We start from the raw sequence: 21,128 nt of genomic DNA, 5'->3' as shown, positions 1-21,128 counted from the left end.
ATAGTGTCGTGTGTGTGTAACTTGCTGAGGACATGGAAACTGTCATGTATGTGTGTAATGTACTAACTGAGGAAGTGGATAGTGTCATGTATGTGTGTTTCTTACCAAGGACTTGGGAAGTGTCTTGTATGTGTGTAACCTAATACAGCTCATTTAATTAAAGTTGAGGTAAGACATAATATTACACAGATTATTTTCTCCCAGATGATGAGTTCGCATATCTAACAAGTTAGAGTAGATATAACTCAACGATCCTTTTAAAATGCCAGAGGCAATGAAAATCTCTTTTCAATACATTTCCACCAGCCACAAAGTTCCTTCCTTTACAAAGGCCATTGTTGGCTAAATTGAATGGGGAAAGAACCTGCTTAGGGAAGGGGGTGGGGCTGAACTAAGGGATAGGTATGCAGGGGGAACAAGCGCTGATCAACAAACGTACAAGCAAGGACCCAGCTTCCTGAAGTGGTGGGAAACCTGATGACAGGGTCCCCATGTAATTGGGGGCAAAATTGGGCAGTACAAACCTTTTCCTTTCAGTTGAACTAGTCAATTACTTGAACTCCTCGAAGCGGAGGCACTCTACTTTCTTCTATTTCAGGATTTAAAATGCAGTGGCCAAAAATTTGAGAGCTGGAAGGATTGGTTCCCCACAGACATAAAGATAACCCAAGGTGAATTATTGAAAGTATCCAGCATTTGCACAGAGTTCGGGGTGAAGTGAGCATAATGTAAATCAACTCATTGTTTGGGCCTTTCAAATGGTTGCCAAGAGAGGAGCGAAACCTTGATAAGCAGGCTCTGATTTCTATGTGTTGATTTAGAAATCTTGATGCTTGTGGGAGTTCAATTCATTTCAGGGAAGAAACTTAAAGAACACAAACTAAACAAGGAAAACAGTACGGAATGGAACACTGGTGCGAATGAAGAACAGGGATTTTCATAATAATAATAATACAAAAAAACAAGAAAGCCTTCATTGTGCTTTAAATGACAAATTTAGAGTTCTTTTATTTTTAGGTTTAGGGACTGCTTTTCTCTTGATATTAAATAGCCATGCTACATTTACAGTGTCTAAACTGTTGACAATTTTTATTAAGCTTAGCATAAGATTAAATATAAATTAAAATCTCCAAGATATAGTCCTCCTCAGCTAGGGAGCCTGGAGCAACAAAGGTGTTTTTTCCTTTAAACCTTCTTCAGTGAAGAAGCCACTTCTGAACTGTGTGGGTGCAAAACTAGGCAGATTCAAAGTCCTAGTGATCCGGCACCTCTTAAAAAAATGGCTACTTTTCTGCAAATAAGAAAACAAAGCAGCAGCAGCAACAACAAACCCAAAAATAAAAGCAAAAAGAGGGAGAGCCAGAACTAAATCTAGCGTGAGAGCAAATCTCAGGTGGCTCTTCAGCCTGGGTGTGTTCCCTTTGCCAGAACACTGCCCCAGCTTTCGCCAAGGTCATGTGTTTGTCATGGTTTAATCAACAACACAGTTTTTTTTACTCTCAAGAACTATGTAAGTTCTGATTTAAAAAAAAAAACTTTTAAGTATTGATTGTTTCCAATATTTTTAATCACCAAAAAAAAAAACCTTGAATGTAAGAAAAAAATGACACTGCTTAGCAGAGGCGAGAAAGATAAAAGTAAAAATGGCCTGGATTATCGGCAGGGGTCTTGAAAGACACTTGTGGCTTACTTGCGAAGCTTCATTTAGCATTGAGCATTCTTTTCCTGGTGACAGCGCAGTGGGAATTCCCACTCCAACAACCCATGAAATGTTACTGCATAATTATTCACCTTTTGAGGCCCATTAGAATTTATCAGCAGAAAAAGAAATTTAATTTAAACCCACCCCTCTGTGCTACAGAATGGCAGGGCCATGAGATCAAAGCACGAAGCTCTGTACTTCAGTGGTTTGCAACACCTAGGCACAATAGGGTGAGAGAACACGGCATTCCAGTGTTTCCGGGCTTTCCGGACTCGGGGGTGGGGGTGGGGGCGGGGAGCTCGCTCCACCAGCTGGTTTCAGGGAGGAGGGTGGTGCTCCGTAGGGGGACTTGTCAATTATGTTCTAGAGCTGTTGGTGGCTGCATTACTTGCTTTTGCTTTGCTTGCGCTGGGCACACTGCGCACCGAATAAAGACTCTCTCCTGCTCCGCTGTCCGTGTGAAATCAATGGAGTAACCTTGAGAGTTCGGTCTTGCACAGGCGTGCATCCCGGAGCGTTCCCTGTTAGTACTTCAGAAGAAGCCTCACCAGTCTGAGGGTGCCATCCTTGGCCAGTCAAGGATACAGAGTGGATCCTAGTTAACACAAACACCCATGACAGAAGGCCTAGAGTTTTGCTAAATGCCAGCTCCTTCCCTCAGACAGCTTGCAGGCTGCAGGTACATTCTCCAAATGAGGACCCTTAGAGGGCTCTTTCAAAGTGGTTGATCTTCCTCTGGTCTCCTTTAAATTATCACCAAGATATAGCCTGAAGAAGATTGATTGCTAGCCCCCCCCCACCCCGCCTCCCTGCACCTAGAGGCCCAAAGATTAGAAGGGAGAGAGCAGAGAAAAAGCAAGAAATAAAGAGATGGTTGAGTTTTAGGAACAATGCTTTAAGAAAAGTTTCGTTGTTCTGCTCAAGGTCCTATGAGTCTGTACCTTCCCACCGAATCTCTTCTCTCCTAGACGCTAAACTGATTCCTAAAATCAAAAAAGAGCAGCACATTTTCGCATTGAGCAGGACTTAGTGGGAATGCGGTTTTGGGGTGGAGAGTGAGGTGCTGCTGGAGCCTTAGGCCCCGGCTCTGCAGAGCGGCCTCGGGGCACAGGGTGGCGCTCGCTGTCCGCGCAGAAGGCTCGGGCAGCCGCGGAGCCTTTGTGTGCGGCGTGATCCCAGAGGTTCCCCCGCAGAACTGCCACCGACACCCTAGGCCTCCACCGCTACCCCGAAGCAGTCGGCACAAGTGCAGCTTGGCAGTCGGGAGCCTTCCCGGGGCGGCTAGGTATCTTCCGGGCAGCGGCCTGCGTACGGAAAAGGCCAAGCTGAGCCTTGGGTGGCGGAGGAAAGGGCTGGGAACTCCTCCCCGACTCCCATGGTTGTTTTCAGAGAACCCCAGGAACACGGAGGGACTCAGTAAAGCATAGGTCACACTGACTTCCAGTTAGCCTTCTGTAGAATTTACGGCCTGAGCAGCCAGACTGGCAAGTGAACTTCAAACAAGTACCCAAGCATTCGAGCTTTAAAACTAACGTTAGGAGACGCGTTTGTAAGGAAGGCATCATGCCCAGGGCTAGATGATTCGAGCCCCCTACGCTGTCCCCAGGGTTCTAGGACTCTCCTTAGGAACCAAAACTAATGTAGAAGGCTGCTTCCCTGCTGCCAAGAGACCCCATAGAAAATTAAATTAAATTAAACACGCGTCCAGGACTTCTTCCCTCCCCCTGAAGCAGCGAATCAAAGTTCAGTTCCCAGAGAGAGTCTACGGGGTGGCCTCTCACTCTTCCCCTGGAAACAGGGGGCTGAGGTCCAGGACACCCAGGGATTACTGGCTTTCCCCTAATCCGGAAGCAGGAAATAAAGGAGCAAGCAAATTCTGCATCTTAGTTTTTTAAATAACAGCAACCATTGTGCTGAGCGGAGCCTTTGGAAGATGGCCTCGGAGAACTGCGCCACGAATCCGCAGAGTACCTCCATTACCCCCTTACACAACATCTCTTCTCGAAAGTCAGTCGTAAAACTTTAAGGCTATTTTGAAAGAGAAGCGTGGAGGGGGCAGAGGGGAGATAAGAGAATTAGAACACGTAGTTATTTTAGTGATGTAGGGGGAGCGATAGAAATTAAATAGAAATGCCTGCAACATTGTTCAAGGCAGAAAAATGTAAAACCACACTTTATTCAAAATACTGGGATCAAATCACTGCCTCAATTTATATGAAACACAAATGAGTATTTGTCTCTACTATCTCAGGCAGTCTGGGTATATTTAATTCTACACTTTCTCCCCCAAATGTTTTTTGCTTTAATTACCAGCGCCCCACCCCTATCCTCTGAATTGTGAGGTAATCTTCTCTAACAAATAAAACATTCATTTTTTAAATATTTTTTTTGTCATTCAATAACCTGACTAAAAGATCCATGGGGAGACAAAAATGGTAGGCTGAAATACTTAAGACGCAGGAGTCCGCTCATTGCCTGCTTCTGGGCTTAGTTAGCTGTAGGTTCCCTATCCAAAAAGCCCCGTGGAGAAGTTATGCCAAGACAGGGGAAAAGGGCAGTGGAGAGACAAGCCTGCCCAGGAACAGTCTCCAGCATCACTCCTGTGGAAGACCAACTACCACATTGGTTTAAATCAGGCTTCCTGCATAAAATATCTTAGTCTAGCTTCACATAAGTCAGGTACCTAAGTGAACAAGTTCATCTAAAAAGAAAGGTGATAAAGAAGCCAGCGGAAAAGCAGGCAAGGTGGGGAAGTTCAGACTCAAGCTTGGGGAAGGCTTGAGGGAGGAACCAGGAGAGCTGAATAGCACCAGTCCTTGGGGAGGGGGCAGTGCCTTCTGAGACTCTGGAGGGTGGGCTGACACAGGCAGGCCTGACCTCTGGGTCAACAGCTAGTTTGACTCTACCTTGATCTGCAAGCCCGGAAGCTTGTCCTTCGGTTCAAAGTGACAGCCTCTCTGGCTTCATGGCAGTGAGTTTCTAGCCATTATCAGCACACAGAAGGGAACCCCTTTTGTGTATCATCTTCCTTCCTCCCCAAAGACACATGTTGTTCAGCCCCCAAAGAGGACTCTTCTCACTCTGTGACTCTGCTCACTCTGTGAGACTAAGAAATACTGCTCCACGCACATAAAAATAAATAAATAAATAAAACTAAACTAAATTCAAGCTAAACCGAAGGAAGAAAAGAAAGTGAAAGTTTGAACACCTACAAGACAACAATAAGCCCTGCTTTCTGCACCCCAAAGAAATCATTTCTCAGACAATCCACCTCTCCAATCAAATATTCATTCCTATGAAAGGACCAAGCAGCTGGCCTCTTACCTGCCTTTATATTAACTGTAGAAGTGGCCTCTCCGCATCCCTCAGCTACTGCAAGTTTCAACAAAAAAGAAACACTTAAACTGTGTTCTGCATTACTCCTAGGAAAAAGGTGACAGAAACTATTTTATTTTCCTTAGTAAACATTTCTTAGAGCCACAGTATCCCAAAATATCAAACTAACTTGTTTATCTCTGACCACAAGGACTTGAGTGTGAGTGGCGTGGACAGCTGCATGAAGACTCTGTTGATTGGACACCAACAGTATTTTTATACAGCATATTGAACTACAAACCTGATTGCTTTTGGTTAGACTTTCTATAGGATTTATAATCCGCTGCACTTTTTTACTTCTTTCTATGTATTATAACTTTACATTTATTTCTAGGAAATTTTTTTCAATTCAGGATGAATACCAAGACTGTACTGAGTGTGAGGAGTATGTGAACAGAAAGAAAGAAGCTAAACTTAGCAGAATCTCAACACACTAACTTTTTATTCAGTTTGATTCAAAATAATATTAATCTAATAGTGAAATAGTTTGATATAACATCAATCAACATTTAAAGTATATTATGTTTCAAAGTATGGCTCAAGGAACACTCATTGCTTAAATGCACTTAGACATAACAAGACAATGCTTTTTATTGGCATCATTGACACCTTTGAACAATAGCCTCGTAGATAGATTAAGGTTTAACCTTCCCTTTCTTTGGTGACTGTTTAGAGACTTTTAAAGAACAGATAACTCATTTCAACAGGAATCTACTAATATTTACCTCTGCAGACTCTTTAGCTATGACAGAATGCCAAAAAACAAGCTTTTGATAGCTTGACCTCCTCTGCCTCCTAACAACAGAACTGATCTCCAAATGATGCTTTTATTTTAGATGTATTGATCTTTCATGTTAAGCCTTGGCCTTTTAAATACTAAATGCAATCAAAGGCCAACAACCTGAGGCCTTCTGAAGCCCGAGAAGGAAGCAGCAACATAAAATCTCTTTGAATTGTTTGGTAAATTACTACAAGTTCTAAGAGATCAATAAATCCTGATGCTATGAGCTAAATCTAATGGTAAATAATTAATTACATATCTTAGACACTATAATCTTTATCTTGGTAAACAAAGAAAACACAACTTTGCCAAATAGACCTTCCATCTACATAATATCTTAAAGGCAAATATTTAAATATTACCAAAAAAACAGGGTCATATTTTATTTAAATTAGACATAAAACTGAAGATAAAATGCAAATGCCCATAGTTTTAAAAGGGAAAAAATACAAATTAACTGACCTAGTCTTTTATCTGAGTTTATTAATACCATTTAAAATATTACAAATAAATCAATTACATTTCATGCATTTAAAATGCAAGTCTAAAATGTTCCAGAGAAAGGCTTTTCATTTCAATGTGAAATATCCAAATTATTTCAACATTACAATGAATAGTTAGTTTGCAGACTCTGCAAACAACACTTAAATGTAGTGTCAGGAGTGTTTGTCAACAGTTAACAATATCACCTTCAGGAAATACACAAAGGCCAAAGTTAGTCGAGTATCACTTGGACAATTTATTTAATACATGGGTTTGCCAGACCCCGTTATTATGAAGTATAGAAGAACTCTCACTTTAACTACGCCTGGACTGCCAGCAAATGCAAATAAGTACATGCTCCATTAAATTAAATGTCATCCAACATTTATCAAACAGTGTCTTAGTTACAGCTTGATACCTATCTAAATTCATATTCGAGCAAAACTAGGCCGGGAAAGTGCGGGTGTGTGGCTCTGCACCTCCAGAACTGAGTTCAAAAACACCTGCAGCTCATCAGAACCTCAGGAATAACTCTTAATATTTTCTTCTGACAAAAAAGAAAAAAATCAAGTTTACTTCAATATATTTTCAAATATTTACCGGAAGTAATGTACAAGAAAAATACTATACAAAATCGTCTCCTGGACAATGTGCCTCACACCTCACAGCGGCAGAGTCGTGTCTAATAGGAAACTAACCTAGAACGACTTTCCAGTTGTACAAACCATTAGGTTCAGATATATTTTACAAAGAATTTCAATTTTATTTACTGTTTCCCTCTTTTGGCATTTAAACTGCAGCCTCATCTGAAATAAACGATAGCTTTTTCGTCTGAGTTTAAACCACAAAAAAAGTTTAATCCGAAAATATTAAACGACTTGCAATAATTTACAGGAATGAGTAGATAAATTGACTGTTGAACTAACTCAAAGGGGGAGAAAAAAAAAAGATTGGGAGAAGATTTTCGGGAATGGTGAAAAAACGAGGTAGAAAGGGACAAACACGAAGGCGGTTAATCTGCTCTCACCGGAAAGGGGGTATTTTTGCATAAGAAAAAGACACCTACCCTCACTCCCACCCCCACCCCATAAGTTACTGCCACCAAAGTAACTTTTGGACCGGTAATAGCAGTTTGGAAAGACGTGCTCACAGGCAGAGAAAAAGTATTTAAACGCGAAGCCAAGAGGAAGGTTGCTTGTTTATTTTTCCTCTCAGTTTTTCAGTTGTTTTTTTTTAAAAAAAAAAAAAAAGTCGCAGAGATGAAAACCGGTTGCGGCATTGATTTCCCTTCGCACAAGTTGCAGCGGTTCACCCGCAGGGCGCATAAGAGCTAGGCAGAGCTGAGTGGGGAGAGCTAAATTCTGCTAACCCGGTCAGGGTGCAGTAGGCCTGCGTGCAGGGCAGTGCTCAAAGTTGGACAGTGGTACAAGGGGCGCGCTCGGGGGTCCGGGCAGGGTGCTTTGCCCGATTCACCCTGTTCTAACTCCAGAGGCTTCTGCCCCCTCGAATTTCCGCCGGCCGGGAGCTGGAGGAGCGGGTTCCCACTGAGCCAGACCTCTCTGTCACCTTGCAGGAGAGAGCCAGGGCTCCAGCCGCAGGAGCGGGCTTACCTACTGTCCACATCCCTTTCATAAAATCTGGAGAGGGAAGCCGGAGAAAGGGGGAACGGGGAATTGGGGAGAGAGCGCGAGACGGTGAGCCAACTCTGGAGCCCGGGCCAGGCGTACGAGCCCGACACGGCCAGGTGGGAGGTTGCACGACAGTCACTCCAGGCCATTGCGGTGGCCGGGTTCCGGGGTCTGCAGCAGCTCAGGAGAGTGGCAAGACGGACTGCCCGCAGCGCTGTGCTCGCTATCGGTGTCGCTGCCCTTCTTGCCGCCGCTGGAGCCCGCAGAGCCGCCACCGCTGCTGTGCGTCTTCACGTGCTTGCTCAGGTGGTCGCTGCGCATGAAGCGCTTGTTGCACACTGGGCAGGCGAAGCGCTTCTCGCCCGTGTGGGTCCGCAGGTGCCGCTGCAGCTCGTCTGAACGCGTGAAGCGCTTGCCGCAGAACAGCCAGTTGCACACGAACGGCCGCTCGCCCGTGTGCCAGCGCAGGTGCGCCTTTAGGTGCGACGTCTTGCCATACACCTTGCCGCAGCCCGGGATGTGGCAGCTGTGCAGCCCCTTGCGCCGCAGGCTCGCCCCCGCGGGGCCAAGCCGCTCAGCCTCCTGGCAGTTGGGGCAGTCGCAGGTGGCGCGGCCCGAGTAGCGGCGCGCGGACGAGCGTGGGGATCCCCCCAGTGGCGCCGCGGGCCCGGCGCTCAGCATGGAGCTGCCCGCGCCGGCCAGCGGCGACGGGGCCGAATCAGGGTAGGAGCCTGGCAGCACCGGTTTGAAGCCGTCCACGAGATGCTGGCCCGCCGGGCTGAGCAGGTGAGAGGAAGCGCCACTGCTGAAAGCAGAGTGGCTCAGGCCCGAGTATTCCGAGTTGTAGCCTCCGAGCGGCGAGTGCAGCGACGTCTGAAGACTCCCGGCGGCAGGGTGCAGCGAGCCAGGCAGCGCAGCCGCCCCGTTGGGATTCTGCACGTCGATCCAACCAGCGCCCACGTCCCACCAGCTGGAGGCGCCCGCGGAGCCCACGTCGCTCGCGGCGCCCAGGCCCGGGTGCGAGGGCTTGAACCACGATTCGTACGGGTGCGCCATGCCCACGCGCGGGTAGATGCCCTGCAGCCCGTCCACCGACGTGTGCACCTTGGAGATGAACACCGGCTGGTGGGAACCGTCCTGTGAGTGCGCCCCGGAACCGCCGCCGCCGCCGCCCCCACCGCCGCTGCCCCCCGAGACGCCCGGGGCCTGAAACACGGAGTAGTCGTTGGCGAAGGGCGAGCTGGAGGCGGCCGCTGCGGCTGCTGCGGCCGCGGCTGCGGCGCTGCTGGAGGTGAGGGAGAAGGCACTGGAGCCCGGCGAACCGCCGCAGCTAAACGAGTCGGATACCAGGGCTGCGGCCGCCGCCGCTGCCGCCGCCGCCGCTGCTGCTGCGGAGGAGGAGCCGCCGTTCCGGGGGGCCCCAGACACGCCGAAGCTGGAGAGACTGGAACCCACTACGTTGCAGCTGCTGGAGGAGGAGGACGAAGAGCGTTTCCAGGGGTGGAAGCCTTTACCGAAGGAAGAAGAGCTGTCCGACAGGGAGGAGGGAGACGGGCTGGGGCTGCCGATCTTATTACAGGTAGCAGCAAGCATGGCCAGAGGAGTGGATCCCAACCTCGGTTCTTCCTGAGACCCGGACCGGAGGAGAGGGGTGGGGGAGGGGTGGTGGGCAAAGGACCGGTGGGGGAGGGAAGAAATGTGCATTAGTCCCCTAGAAGTCTCTAGACGCCCCACTGCTCCCCATCTCTAGCTGCGGCACGCCGCCACCAACTCACCTGACACCCCCAGCTGCCCCGGCGCCCGGCTGCCTCCTACTCTACAGGAGGGGAACAAGTATGGTTGGGGCGTCTAATTCCGGAGCAAAACGCCACGCTAAAGAAGAGTTTAGCAAGAATTCTCACCTAAGACAACACTCTTGTGTGCACAAAGCCCTAGACGCTTTTGATCAAACGAACAGAAAGTCCAGACTGGGGCGGGAGAAGTTCCCTTGGCCGTGCCACCTGGGGAAATCACTGGCCTGCATTTAAGATCGCTACTCTGCAATCCGGAGAGAGCTTTGAAAATACTGTTCCGGTACCCCTCAACCCATCCTTGGTTGCTTCTCCCGGGCCCAAAGAGGCCGAACTGTAAGGCTTACTCGCTTTTTCAGCCTGCCTTCCTTCCTTCCTTCCTTCCTTCCTTCCTTCCTTCCTCTTTCTTTCTTTCTTTCTTTCTTCCTTTCTTTCTTGCTTTCTAAGTGTATCTACAATGATAGAAATAAGACGAGTTCAACGTACCTGCAATACAGGGCGGGCTGAGGAAAAAATTTAAGGGGAAGGGGAAAAATCCGCAGTATGCCCAGGAGGGAGAAAACTTACTCTCGTTCCCCCTCCAAAATCGAGTGTTTTAGGGGCTACGCGGTCTCCTGGGCAGGGAGCGGCCGGGCGCTGCGAGGTGGCGGGTCTCAATGCCCTCCAAACCTTTCCTGTGCTGAAAAAAAAAAGTAGCTCTGCCTCCTCTCCCCCCTCTTTCTTTTCTCTGAACTCACTTGTATGGGGCTGGGGAGGGGGGGCTCTCAATAGAGAGACTGATAGCCCGTGGCCTGGCCGGGGAGACTTTAACCCCCTCCAATCGGCAATAAAAGGAAACTAATTAAACCAGCGAGAGAAGATCCTGAGACTCACCCCTAGAAGTGAAGTTGCCATCACACAGAAGCGCCCTCCTCCTCTCAGAGGATCTTTTTTATATTGATAAATCAGAGGCAGTGTTTTTTTTAGAGGTGTGCAATACAATGATCAGTTCCGCCCATTCCGCCACAATTGTAGCTCCCTCTCCGGCTTTGAAGTGCCGCGGAGGCGCGGCCAACCAATCTGCGACCTCGCCGGGCCGCGCTGCGCGCGCGCCGTGAGGTCATCGGCGCCTGCGGGAGGGGGTGAGAGTGTCGCAGAATGTGCGTGTGCACGCGCGTGCAAAGTGATCGCGAGTGTGACCCATCCCCGGAGAGAGCAGTACAGAGATCGGAGGGGTGACTGGGTCAGGGTCTCAAGGACGTGGTCAAGAAGGGGCGAGCGGACGTCGTGCAAGCACCGGGGGAGTGTATATGGGGGGGGGGGGTGGGGGGGTAACTGAGCGTGTGACAAAGAGGGGCAGGGGACAGAGCTGGGAAGTGTGTAGCGTAACTGAGTCCCTTTAGCCTAGTAAATGGGGAGCGGCAGTGCGTTCAATCCCGGGTTAAGTGTTGGTGGAGAGTGGGTGTGCGGTTGTGAGCTCCAGATGGAGAGGGAAGAGGAGTGTGTGCGTGCGCGCGCGCTCACCAAAGCTGGGGGTGGGGAACAGGAACAATACAATAAAGTGTACGTTCCTGAGAGATTGAAGATCTCGAGAAACTGACTGCGAAGTTGAGTGAGGCTGGGTAAATAAATATTCCCAAGCCCTACCTCAATTACTAACTTTCTCTGCCTCCTTGAATATAAAAGATGCAGTGATTTTTCTCTTTCTTAGCTTCCTGGACTCTAACAGTAAAGTTTTGAAGAAAATCTTGATACTTACCCTCCATTCCCTGACGGTTCAGCCAGATAGGAAGATTGAAAGGTTGAGAAATGGGTGGTGTGGGGCATGTGTGAGCCTGCGCCTTCCAGTCGTTACTTTGATCTGGTCACTCCTTACTCCCTTTTCCGAGGTGGCTTTGGAAGTGCCCGTCCTGGAGGAGGTGTGTTTGCCCCGCAGCGTGCAGTAAAATTACAAAAGAATTAGGTATAAGGGGTGTGTCTCCCCCCCCCCATTGAATGAGAAATTGAGGAGCATTTTACCCAATTTAGAAGTTTTCACAGGAAACCCCACTGTGCCTTTCTGACAGAGAAATCAGAGTGACTGAAATCTGTTGGCTCCATTTATGTAAGAATGGAAGTGAATTTTTGACAAAACTTGGGCTCGGTTTCAGTGGCGTCGGTAGTTTGAGAACACCATCTATGAGTGTGCTTGAGGCATCGTGTGCACTTCCTTCCAATTTGCTGCCTTTTTGTCACTTGCTTGCTGTTTTTAATATTAATTGCCTTCAGAAATGTCGTTACAATTCTCTGGTCATCACAATCGAACTTCTTAAACCACAAAAAGGCCAACACCAGAATAAGGGAAAATCCAGTCCTTGGAGTCCTGTTGAATATTCATGCTTTTTAAAAAACCACAGTAATTCCTGCTTTACCCTGTTAGGAAAACTCTCAGAAGTCTAATTTTAAGAGGGAGTTGATTAAAATGTGAGTACACGAGAAAACTGCTCTGTTTTTACTTGGGAGATTCTCTCTCTCTCTCTCTCTCTCTCTCTCTCTCTCCTCAAATGTATTGCATGCAGCTTCTAAAGATATTAAAAAAAAACCTTCTGGGTTTTGCTGAAGTACAAATCAAGCTTCATCATTTGCATAAGTTTCACCTGCACTGTCGAAGGGATGTTTGGTGATGCAGGAGTTTGCATTTCTGAACCTGTTTTCCACATATGCAGGTATTGACTGCACATCATATCTATTGATTAAGGGACTAAGGGACATCCACATACTTTGAAGTAAGTGTGAAGTAAATTAATGAACTGCTTTCTTTCTCTGAAGCCTGATGCTTATCATAAATGCTGTGTTTCTCCCTGCAAGCTCCTCTGAATGATTTTAGCGTGTTGAGAAGGCGTGACAGGCCAGCCCAGAAGGAGGAAGGGGTGGGGGAAGGAGGGAACTCCGTTTAACAAATAAAAGAGAATTAACTTCATTGCTTTGGTCTCCTTCTATAATGATATTCATTTTAAGAACCTAATATATAGTTGTTCAAATTTGGGGTTTAACTTTAATCAATACCACCATCCTCAAAGGTGGAGGGAAGCGCTTTGAAGGAGGACTCCTTCATGAGAATAGTTACTTTAGCTATTTATCCTCCTAGCTTCTGGAAGGGAAAGAGGCAAGACTATTAAAAAGTTAAATGCTGAGCATGAGAGTAAACAGAGGCGTTAACTACTGTTTCCTCAAAACTGCCAGGAATTAGAAAAACTCAGCATCATGTGACTGCAATTTTGAGCTACTCAATTTTAAGCTAACTCTTAAAATATTTCATTTGTATAAATGCATTTTAGAATCACATGTCATTCTTCTTATGACAATGAGTCACAATGTTGGTGTGAATTCAGTGAAAATACTAGATTCTTCAATTTGCATGAGGTTTGCTTTCAGCTTAGGGGACTCTGTAATGTAATGTGCAGCTTTCATTAGAAAAATATATACCAGTGTGTCACTAATGTATACTTTATCACACACAAACACACATCAACATTTACACATTCCACTTACTCCTGCTTATCTCCCCCCCCCCAAAGAAGCGGTTAATATTTGTATCATGAGGCTGTCAAGTTAAAACACTCACAGGCTGGCTTCTGCTTTAAATGAAACTCGTCTGAAAGGCACTCCTCCAAGAGAAGTGACCCCAGCACACGTGAGTCCTGTACCACGGAAGAGAACTCTATGTAGCTCATGACAGATACTGCCAGGCTGTTTAAGCCACTGAGGGCAGAGTTGAGTTCACCTGTTTTGGAATTGCTCACTGCTTTGCAGTGTTGTACTGTAATAACTGAGATGTTTAGAGAAAAGGAGGAAGAAATACAGGAAGTGCAGATTCCCAGACATCAATGACAAGTTTCCCCTACCCAAGGAGAAGCTTACTGTGCTCGAAGGAATAGGAGTGCACAGTGTGCTGTTTCCTTGCGAACTTGTGGGATCCACTATCAATAAAGATAAGAATCTATTAGCATTCTGTATGCATCTGCAGCATAAATTTCATTTGAATTTCAAATTTAATAAACCAGGAGGTTTTTAATCATCCCTGGTTTTATTTGTTTGATATTAACATGCTTATTGACCGGGTCTGGTGACCAGTTTGATCATTACAGGACAGCAAAAAGTTAATTAAAACGACCACAGCCCCTTAATCATATCATCTGTCTCATCCGTGTCTCTCTCTTTATTACCGGTGATGATGGATAGTCTCCCAGATTAATTTCTCTGTTTCTTCGATTTGGACAACAGCTTTTGGGACCTAATTTACATCCCGGGAACTACTTGCTCAAGTATATTTAACACCTTGCGGCTACAGTATACATCACCATCTCTTTAGATGGAGCAGAGAAAGGGAGGGTTTTTTTGTTTGTTTGTTTGTTTGGGTTTTTTTTTTTTGTGATGGTGGTTTGTGTGTCTTTTTGCAGGCAGGGTTGAAGACCCAGTCGATACTGGGAATCTCTCAGGACCAAAGAAACAAGGTCCTAAAAGCAAATCAGAGGTTTTGGTCTCTGCATTTTCTTTCCGGAGAAAGAGGAGGAGTGAGATATGCCTCTGTTTCTTGGTTAATAGATTAAAATGTGTAGATTCCGAGACAAGTTAATAAAGCCATTCGCAATCACCAAGTACAAATGGAGATTTATAGTGGAAAATATCAAAGCTAGCCAGGCTTTCAACTGTTCGGCAACGCATTTACAACAAATATAGTTTTGAATAGAAGTACGGTCTACATAAACATGGGCTGAAAGGGGGAAAAGGGACGGGGCGGGAGGCGCGGAGGTCGGAAGACAAGTGAAAGCCTAGTGGGAGAAGGCGCGGGAACTGAGCGCGTACCTCTGCTGGGTACGGATTAAGACAGCTGCTGGCGTACGAGTTGCCTGAGACTTGGCGGCGAGTCCCCGGCTCGGCTAGCCGACCCGCGGGTGTCCTCCGCGAGCGAGCGAGCAAGCGAGCGCGGTGCCAGCGGCGCGACCCTGGCAGGCAAGATAAGAAGGAACCGCCTCGCCCTCTCCCCAGTGTGGGGCACCTGGCGCAGAAACCAGAGGGCTACTAGATAAAGCGTGAAGCCAGGCAAGCACGCCAGTGACCACTGGAGGAGAGGGCTGAGCCAGGTGGGGATAGGTGAGGGCTACTGGGCATTCTATGGTCAAAGTTTCTTTCCTGTTGAAAAGAAAGCCTGGCCAGGCGTGGACCTGTGGATTCCTGAGGGCCCCCTTCACAGGCCATCCCTGTTTTCGGGTGGTTTTACTTAAGAACTTGCCTGACATTTCCTGGGAAAGGACGTAATAAAAGCCCCTCGCTGGTGGCAGATTGTTGAGCCGTAGGTGGGAAGGGATCAGTCGGCTGGAGCTGAGAGAAGGCTGTATTTTCCTGATTGGAAAATGGGAACTTCCACGCTGAACAATAGCCCCTATTAGTGAGGTTATTCGGTTTCAACTGTCCGGCCACATTTACAGCCGGGTCCCTACTTTCCTGGCATCGCTTAATTGGATGCATTTGTTGGCCACAGCGAAGCCGCCCATGACTCTTGAGCTACTTGCCCCAGGGACTCTTACAAAGCATTATTTCTTGAATAAACGAGAAAGAGCATTTTCTTTGCTTTTTGTCTTTTTCTGAATCAACTCGATATATTCTTCCATTTCTCCTTAATATTTGTAGGTTTTCTTTTCTGTTATTTTAAAGCATTCAAAGTTAGGAACACTTTATAATTAAAAAATGTTTACCGGTTTAACCTAGAGGATTATGCACTTTGATTTCCTTTTTAGCTGACTAATTCAAACTGCATATAGTTAGAAGACAAGGGCTTCTCCCCATGCATCAAACAATCAAACAGTCGTCTTAACAAATAGTTAGGTTCAGAGAGAGAGAGAGAGAGAGAGAGAGAGAGAGAGAGAATTTACCAAGATACATTCCCCAGCCCTCCACTATCTGTGTATAGCCTATTTAAATGAAGAAAAAAAAACCCCACACTTCCTATTTATTGTCTACACACGTGCTCAAATTTTCATACCATGTTAGTGTGGCCTTGCTCTAGTTCTACAGGCAGACATATAGTCTATGATTTATTTTTGATTCATCTTTCCCAGCCTATAGATGAAATTGATAATCACTTCCACAACATCCCATCCTTCTTCATCATGTAAATGAAGGAAACACGTATAAGGAAGAGGGTTTGCTTGTTTGTGGAGGATGGTGTTACTGTTCTTGTGCAAGCTTGGTGTATAAAAAAAGCAGCTTAGACATTCAGATGAGAGTGTTGTGGGGTTTTTTTTTTCTGAAATAGATTTGTTTGGGCTGTTTTCTCTTTTGATATTATACATTACTTTCTCACAGCTAACATGCAGAGTTAAAAACTACTAAATCCTGATCCTCAGCAGTATTGATTTCTCTTCATTCTGTTCAGTTCCTAGAAGAAGCAATGCTCCCAGCTCACCCTGCCGCGTTTCCTCCAGACGGTTGACAATTGCAATCGCAGTTTCGGGAAGATAAATGTTACTTTGGGAATTGTGTCTAATTACAAATAATCTAGGAGCTGCTCTGGGTCTCTGGGCTTCATCACACGTGTGTTCATATCCCAGTACACAGTTGGAAAATGGGAGCATTTGTGATCAGGGTTACAGTTCCCTTTCTAAAACACAGGGCAAACCAGGATGCTTCTTTGGTCTCATCGCACAGATTAAAACACCACCACCAAAAAGTGTGGTGACTCCAAAATACATAAAAGCCCGAGGAAGAAAACGTTCTCCGGAGTTTACTTTTGGCTTCATTTTCTTAAAATGAGTTCTTCAGATCCTTTGTACAAATCCATTTCTATAGGGAGCGTTTTTTTTGAGCTTACATATGTAGATTTTTGTCATGGTTGTTTTTCTGCAGGAAATTCTGTGCCGTTCTGCATAAATCACTCAGTGGTTATGTTTTACAGTTTCTCTTGTAGCTGTTGCTACCTTTGTGTGTGTGTGTGTGTGTGTGTGTGTGTTTGTGTGTGTACGTGATTCTTTGCTTATATGGCAGTCAATTAGTGCTGTTGTGTGTATGTGCTTGATTTTTTCTAATAGTCTTATTAACAAGAAAAAAGGTGGTGAACAGGTTATTCTCTTAACCTGACCTGGCTGTACGAGTAAGATGAGCAGCAGTGAGCAGATGTCCCCATTTAAGCCGCTCTTTTCCCACATGCCTGCTGGATATTGCAGGCGCGCAGGAAGCTCGCTTCAAACCTGGCCCATTTCAGGCCATAATGGCCACGTTATTTCGGCCCAGTGAACACGAACAAAATCGCGTGCTTTAGAATCATTCGACTCTGAGTCCAGGAAAAGGGGGGGGGGGGTGGCCGGGGGTGGCTAGGGAGGGGGGGGGGGTGATTTCATCTCGGATCGCAGGAAGAGAACTTGCTCAAAAGAATTTTTTCCCCAGCAAATATAGTATAATTTACAGCGCAACTTAATAATCCGAAGGGCAATGCAAAAGCCCTTTGCGTTGTAAACCGCTTCTAATTACCTGCCAGAGCAATTAGCTGACTATCACGAAGAAATTAGATCGCTCAATGTAGCATAAATAATGCGAATAATTTTGTAAGAAGAATGGAAAGCGAGACCTGGTGTTTCTTTATAAGGAAATAACACCTCGTACTGTACGAACCCTCCATGAACACATATTAATGTCGAGGCATGCATGGCAATGAGTCCAGGCAAGAGCCCTCTGGCTGCCGTTCAGCACTTTTTCCGTTTACGTATGCGGGGTGAAAGTCGGCTTCCAGGCGTTCGATCTCCAGCCTTCCAGCTCACAGTAATTAACACATAGCGACTTCAATGGGAAAACCTGTTTTCCAGATGATTTTTACAATGCAGCTTTATGTCTCATTTGGCAGTTTAAATAGCTGGAGTTGTTTTCTGGCTTCATCTCCACTATCATCTGTTGAGCATATTTTGCTTAGAATATTGAATCCCAAAAAAAACTTGGGCACAGCCTTGTATTGACTTTTATTTTCTCAAATGGGAATATGAGGAGTCACCTTATAAGACACGAGGGTCAGGGGTTCTTGTGAGGAGATATTTAGCCTGCCTGTGTATGAAGGATATTGAAGTGTTTGCTTCTGGGCTTCTCTTGGACTTTTAACTAAAATCTATCTTCATTAGGTTTCAAATCTAGTTTGTTTTCCTTAGTGTTTCCTACCCACATAAGAGTCCAGATGTGTGAGTGCACATGTTTCTCAGTAAAGCAAGCCAAGAGGAAAGGAAAGCCTAATTTTGGAAGAAAGCTGACAGTGCAAGAAGTGTATGAAAACACCATCAAACTCTTGGAAATTTACTGGATTTGTAAACTACAAATGAGAACAGAACTCCCAAAGCTATCCAGGAGGACATGCCTGCCTGCACCTGTGCAGAATGACCTTCAGGGGATGGGAATTGAGAGCTCACCCTTTCTCTGGCTGTGTAGGCATTTCTCACATTTAAATCAAACGTGAGAACTACCTAGGAGAATTTGGTGTCTGTGTTGGTCATAAAAGCCTGAAATTTCAGCACTTTTGCTGAAGATCTCACGGTGATCTGTTGCCAGGAGTCCTGCCCCCCACCAGACTAAGGTGGGCACTCACTCCCTTTCCCCCCATCTGCAGCTCCTCTCTGCTCTATGGGAGTGTTGGCACAAGATACTCTCTAAGGATATTTTCAGTCTGCAGTCAGTGAGTTCTGAGTTTTAGAAATTTATTGGTCCAAGGGGCCACATGCTCATATTGTCTCCTCCTAAAGAAATAACAGTTTTGCTTTTGAATGAGATCTAGATGGAAACTGGAAGGATCCAAGCGATTATTTCCATCAGTTCTGTCCTGCCTGCCGGCAAAGAGGGTTACTTTTGTTTGATGTTTGGTCTATACAGTCACCTCTTTAGAGAGGCATCAGCCACCTTAGGGTCTTTTCTATCTGAATTTAGAATTCGTGGGCTGAAAGCCAGGCAACAGGGTATACACCTACACAGGGACTCATTTTGCAGCAACCTTCTCCACTTTAAGAGATGCTAAGGTTTTTTTTGTTGTTGTTGTTGTTGTTGTTGTTGTTTCTTAAATCCACACAAATCAGAGAAATTTTACAACCACTGGGTTCAAGGGCACTGGACTCCACTATCATCAGAACCAAGTTCCCCCTTCCAACCCCAGAAGAAAAACCTCCCATCTAGAGAGAACAGAGGTCCTATTCAGTTTTCTCTCTCTCTCTCTCTCTCTCTCTCTCTCTCTCTCTCTCTCTCCTTTTCTCCCTTACCTTCCTTTCTTTCTTGTTTTTGATTTTCTTTAGGCCTGTATTAAGCAGTGGTTACTTATTAAGAGGAAATACAATCTTCATTCTTAATTATCAATTAGAAAAGTAATGAGTGTTGGAAACTTTAAAACATCTTCAACCTATTATTCCAATTCGATTTACGTTTTGAAACTTTGTTTCTTCCAAACACTTCAAACCACCCACTTCATCAACATTAGCCCAGAAGATTCCCTGTCTCAAATGATAAGAACCCCTGCTGGCCACCAAAGGAGTCTGTCCCATTTAAATTCAAACTAAGGCCCAGAAATGCAGAGGGAATCAGGACCAAACTTTTTTTCAAGCAATGCCTGCACTTAACCGGCCACAGCCAACATCATTCCTCCTTCTGTCTCTTTTGCCTTTATTAAAATGAATCATTCTTTTCCCAATTCATCCCCGGCTCTTTCTTTGGGGGGGGGGGGAAGAGAAGATTCTTTAACTAAAAGAAGTTGAATTGATTATTGTCATTCTGTAATTGTGCAATGCAGCCTCATAAGGCGGACACATTGGTCTTTGATCAATACTGAAGAGAGCAAACATTTGTAGAACACAGACCCACAACTCTTCTGTCCACACGTGGTATTTACAGCCCTCAAATGGAGTGTCCATTACTTTCAAAGGGTGGCTATTAAGGACGGTTTTTCTATAGAAGGTGCCTCAATGATATTCCAACCTGGACATCTCCCCTGACCCCCACTCCTTTGTGCAGTAAGGAAAATCAGTTGTCACCAAACACAATGTTGTCACCAGTGCTATGCATTGCCTGTACACTTGACACATGGACAGTAACAAACTCACATTCTTTGTCTCCCTTGGTTATGAAATCCCCTAGTCTTAGAGAACAGGAGGAGGAAAGGGAAGCAACTGTCAGAACTAACGTACTGACCAGGTGGAGGTAGCCTCAGAAACAAGGCTGCAGCCAGCCAAGAGCCCGCAGCAAACCAACATATGCAAGTTTTTAAGTTAAAAGCTACCTGTGCTGTTCTTTTCTTGACCGATATCAGGACACTGAGTGGGTACGTGTTAATCCATTTGGTGCTTTAATCAACGTTATCAAAGACAACTGAAATAGTTAATTAACATATGGTGTTTCAAACTTCACTATATGCCTTCGATATTCATAAATAATCGTATTAGGCAAAATGCCAACCAAGTCAAAAGTACACTTTTGCTTAAGCGACAATGAGCAGAATTTTCTTCTCCCATAGCACAGTCTTGGGAAAGATTTGGACACCAAGTGTATCCAAGGCATTTAGCTGCTCTGTGTCCTCAGGGCAGGGCCCAGTGAGGACGCCTGCACACAGAGAATCACCCGGAGCCGCGTTTCCTGCAGTTAATTGTCCCAGTGCCTGACACAGTAGACCCGACTTTCCGTTTCCTGTGAACCTGGACGTTTTTGCTGTATCGATTTACCTGGCTAGCATTTTCCAGGCTATGTCTAAGATACTGGAAGATTCTAATAATGGAGAGGAAATGGGTGGTACAAGAGGAAGACAAGTTCCCCATCTCCTTCACCGCGGGAGACAGCCACCTAGTCTCCCTAGCAGCAGCGTCCCAGGAGAGCAGTCAACTTTAGCCGCCTGCGGACCTCGGGGGAGTGGAGTGAAAGTGACTGGAAGGCCACTTTTCCCACCGTCGCCTGAGAAAGCTATGGCCGACGGTGGAGAATATAGCAGTCGAGGGAAGTGTGACAGCTTCAGAGGGGGTCGTCTAGGCCGACGGTGGAGAATATAGCAGTCGAGGGAAGTGTGACAGCTTCAGAGGGGTCGTCTAGGCTTCCCGGCCAGTGGGCCAGAACCTGGGATGAAGATCGCTTCAAAGACACCTCGAATACTCGGCGTCCCCGGCAGTCACAGCATTTGTGCTCTCTTCCCTGCCGATTCGCCCTCCCTCCTTTCCCTGAGCCGGGTTCCCCAGGCCGGGAGCGCAAGCGTCCCAGCCGGGCTCCGACGTCTCGAGAGACGGAGGCGCGCGCCCCGGGCTGCTCGCTGCCGCTCGGGCCCCGCCCCGGCCCTCCCTCGGCCCTCCCCTCCGCTTAGCCGCGCTCCCCCGCCGTGCTGAGCGAACACCGCCAAGGGGGAGGCGCCGGCG

The 21,128-nt window shown here is 46.3% G+C and overlaps 1 protein-coding gene across 1 annotated transcript; it reads right to left on the bottom strand.

Moving 5' to 3' along the window:
• Positions 1-6,339: 6,339 nt before the first annotated feature.
• Positions 6,340-10,992, bottom strand: Sp8 (Sp8 transcription factor). The gene is made up of 2 exons (XM_005343685.2): positions 10,633-10,992; positions 6,340-9,595 (listed from the first exon to the last, which is right to left on the bottom strand). The coding sequence occupies exons 1-2, from the start codon at positions 10,651-10,653 to the stop codon at positions 8,105-8,107; spliced, it is 1,512 nt and encodes a 503-aa protein (XP_005343742.1). The 5' UTR covers positions 10,654-10,992; the 3' UTR covers positions 6,340-8,104.
• Positions 10,993-21,128: the final 10,136 nt, after the last annotated feature.

The sequence above is a fragment of the Microtus ochrogaster genome, chromosome 1 (assembly GCF_000317375.1).
Source record: "Microtus ochrogaster isolate Prairie Vole_2 chromosome 1, MicOch1.0, whole genome shotgun sequence".
NCBI classification, from domain to species: Eukaryota; Metazoa; Chordata; class Mammalia; order Rodentia; family Cricetidae; genus Microtus; species Microtus ochrogaster.
The sequence above is the reverse complement of the archived record's forward strand: the minus strand, read 5'-3'. Positions and strand labels throughout refer to the sequence as shown.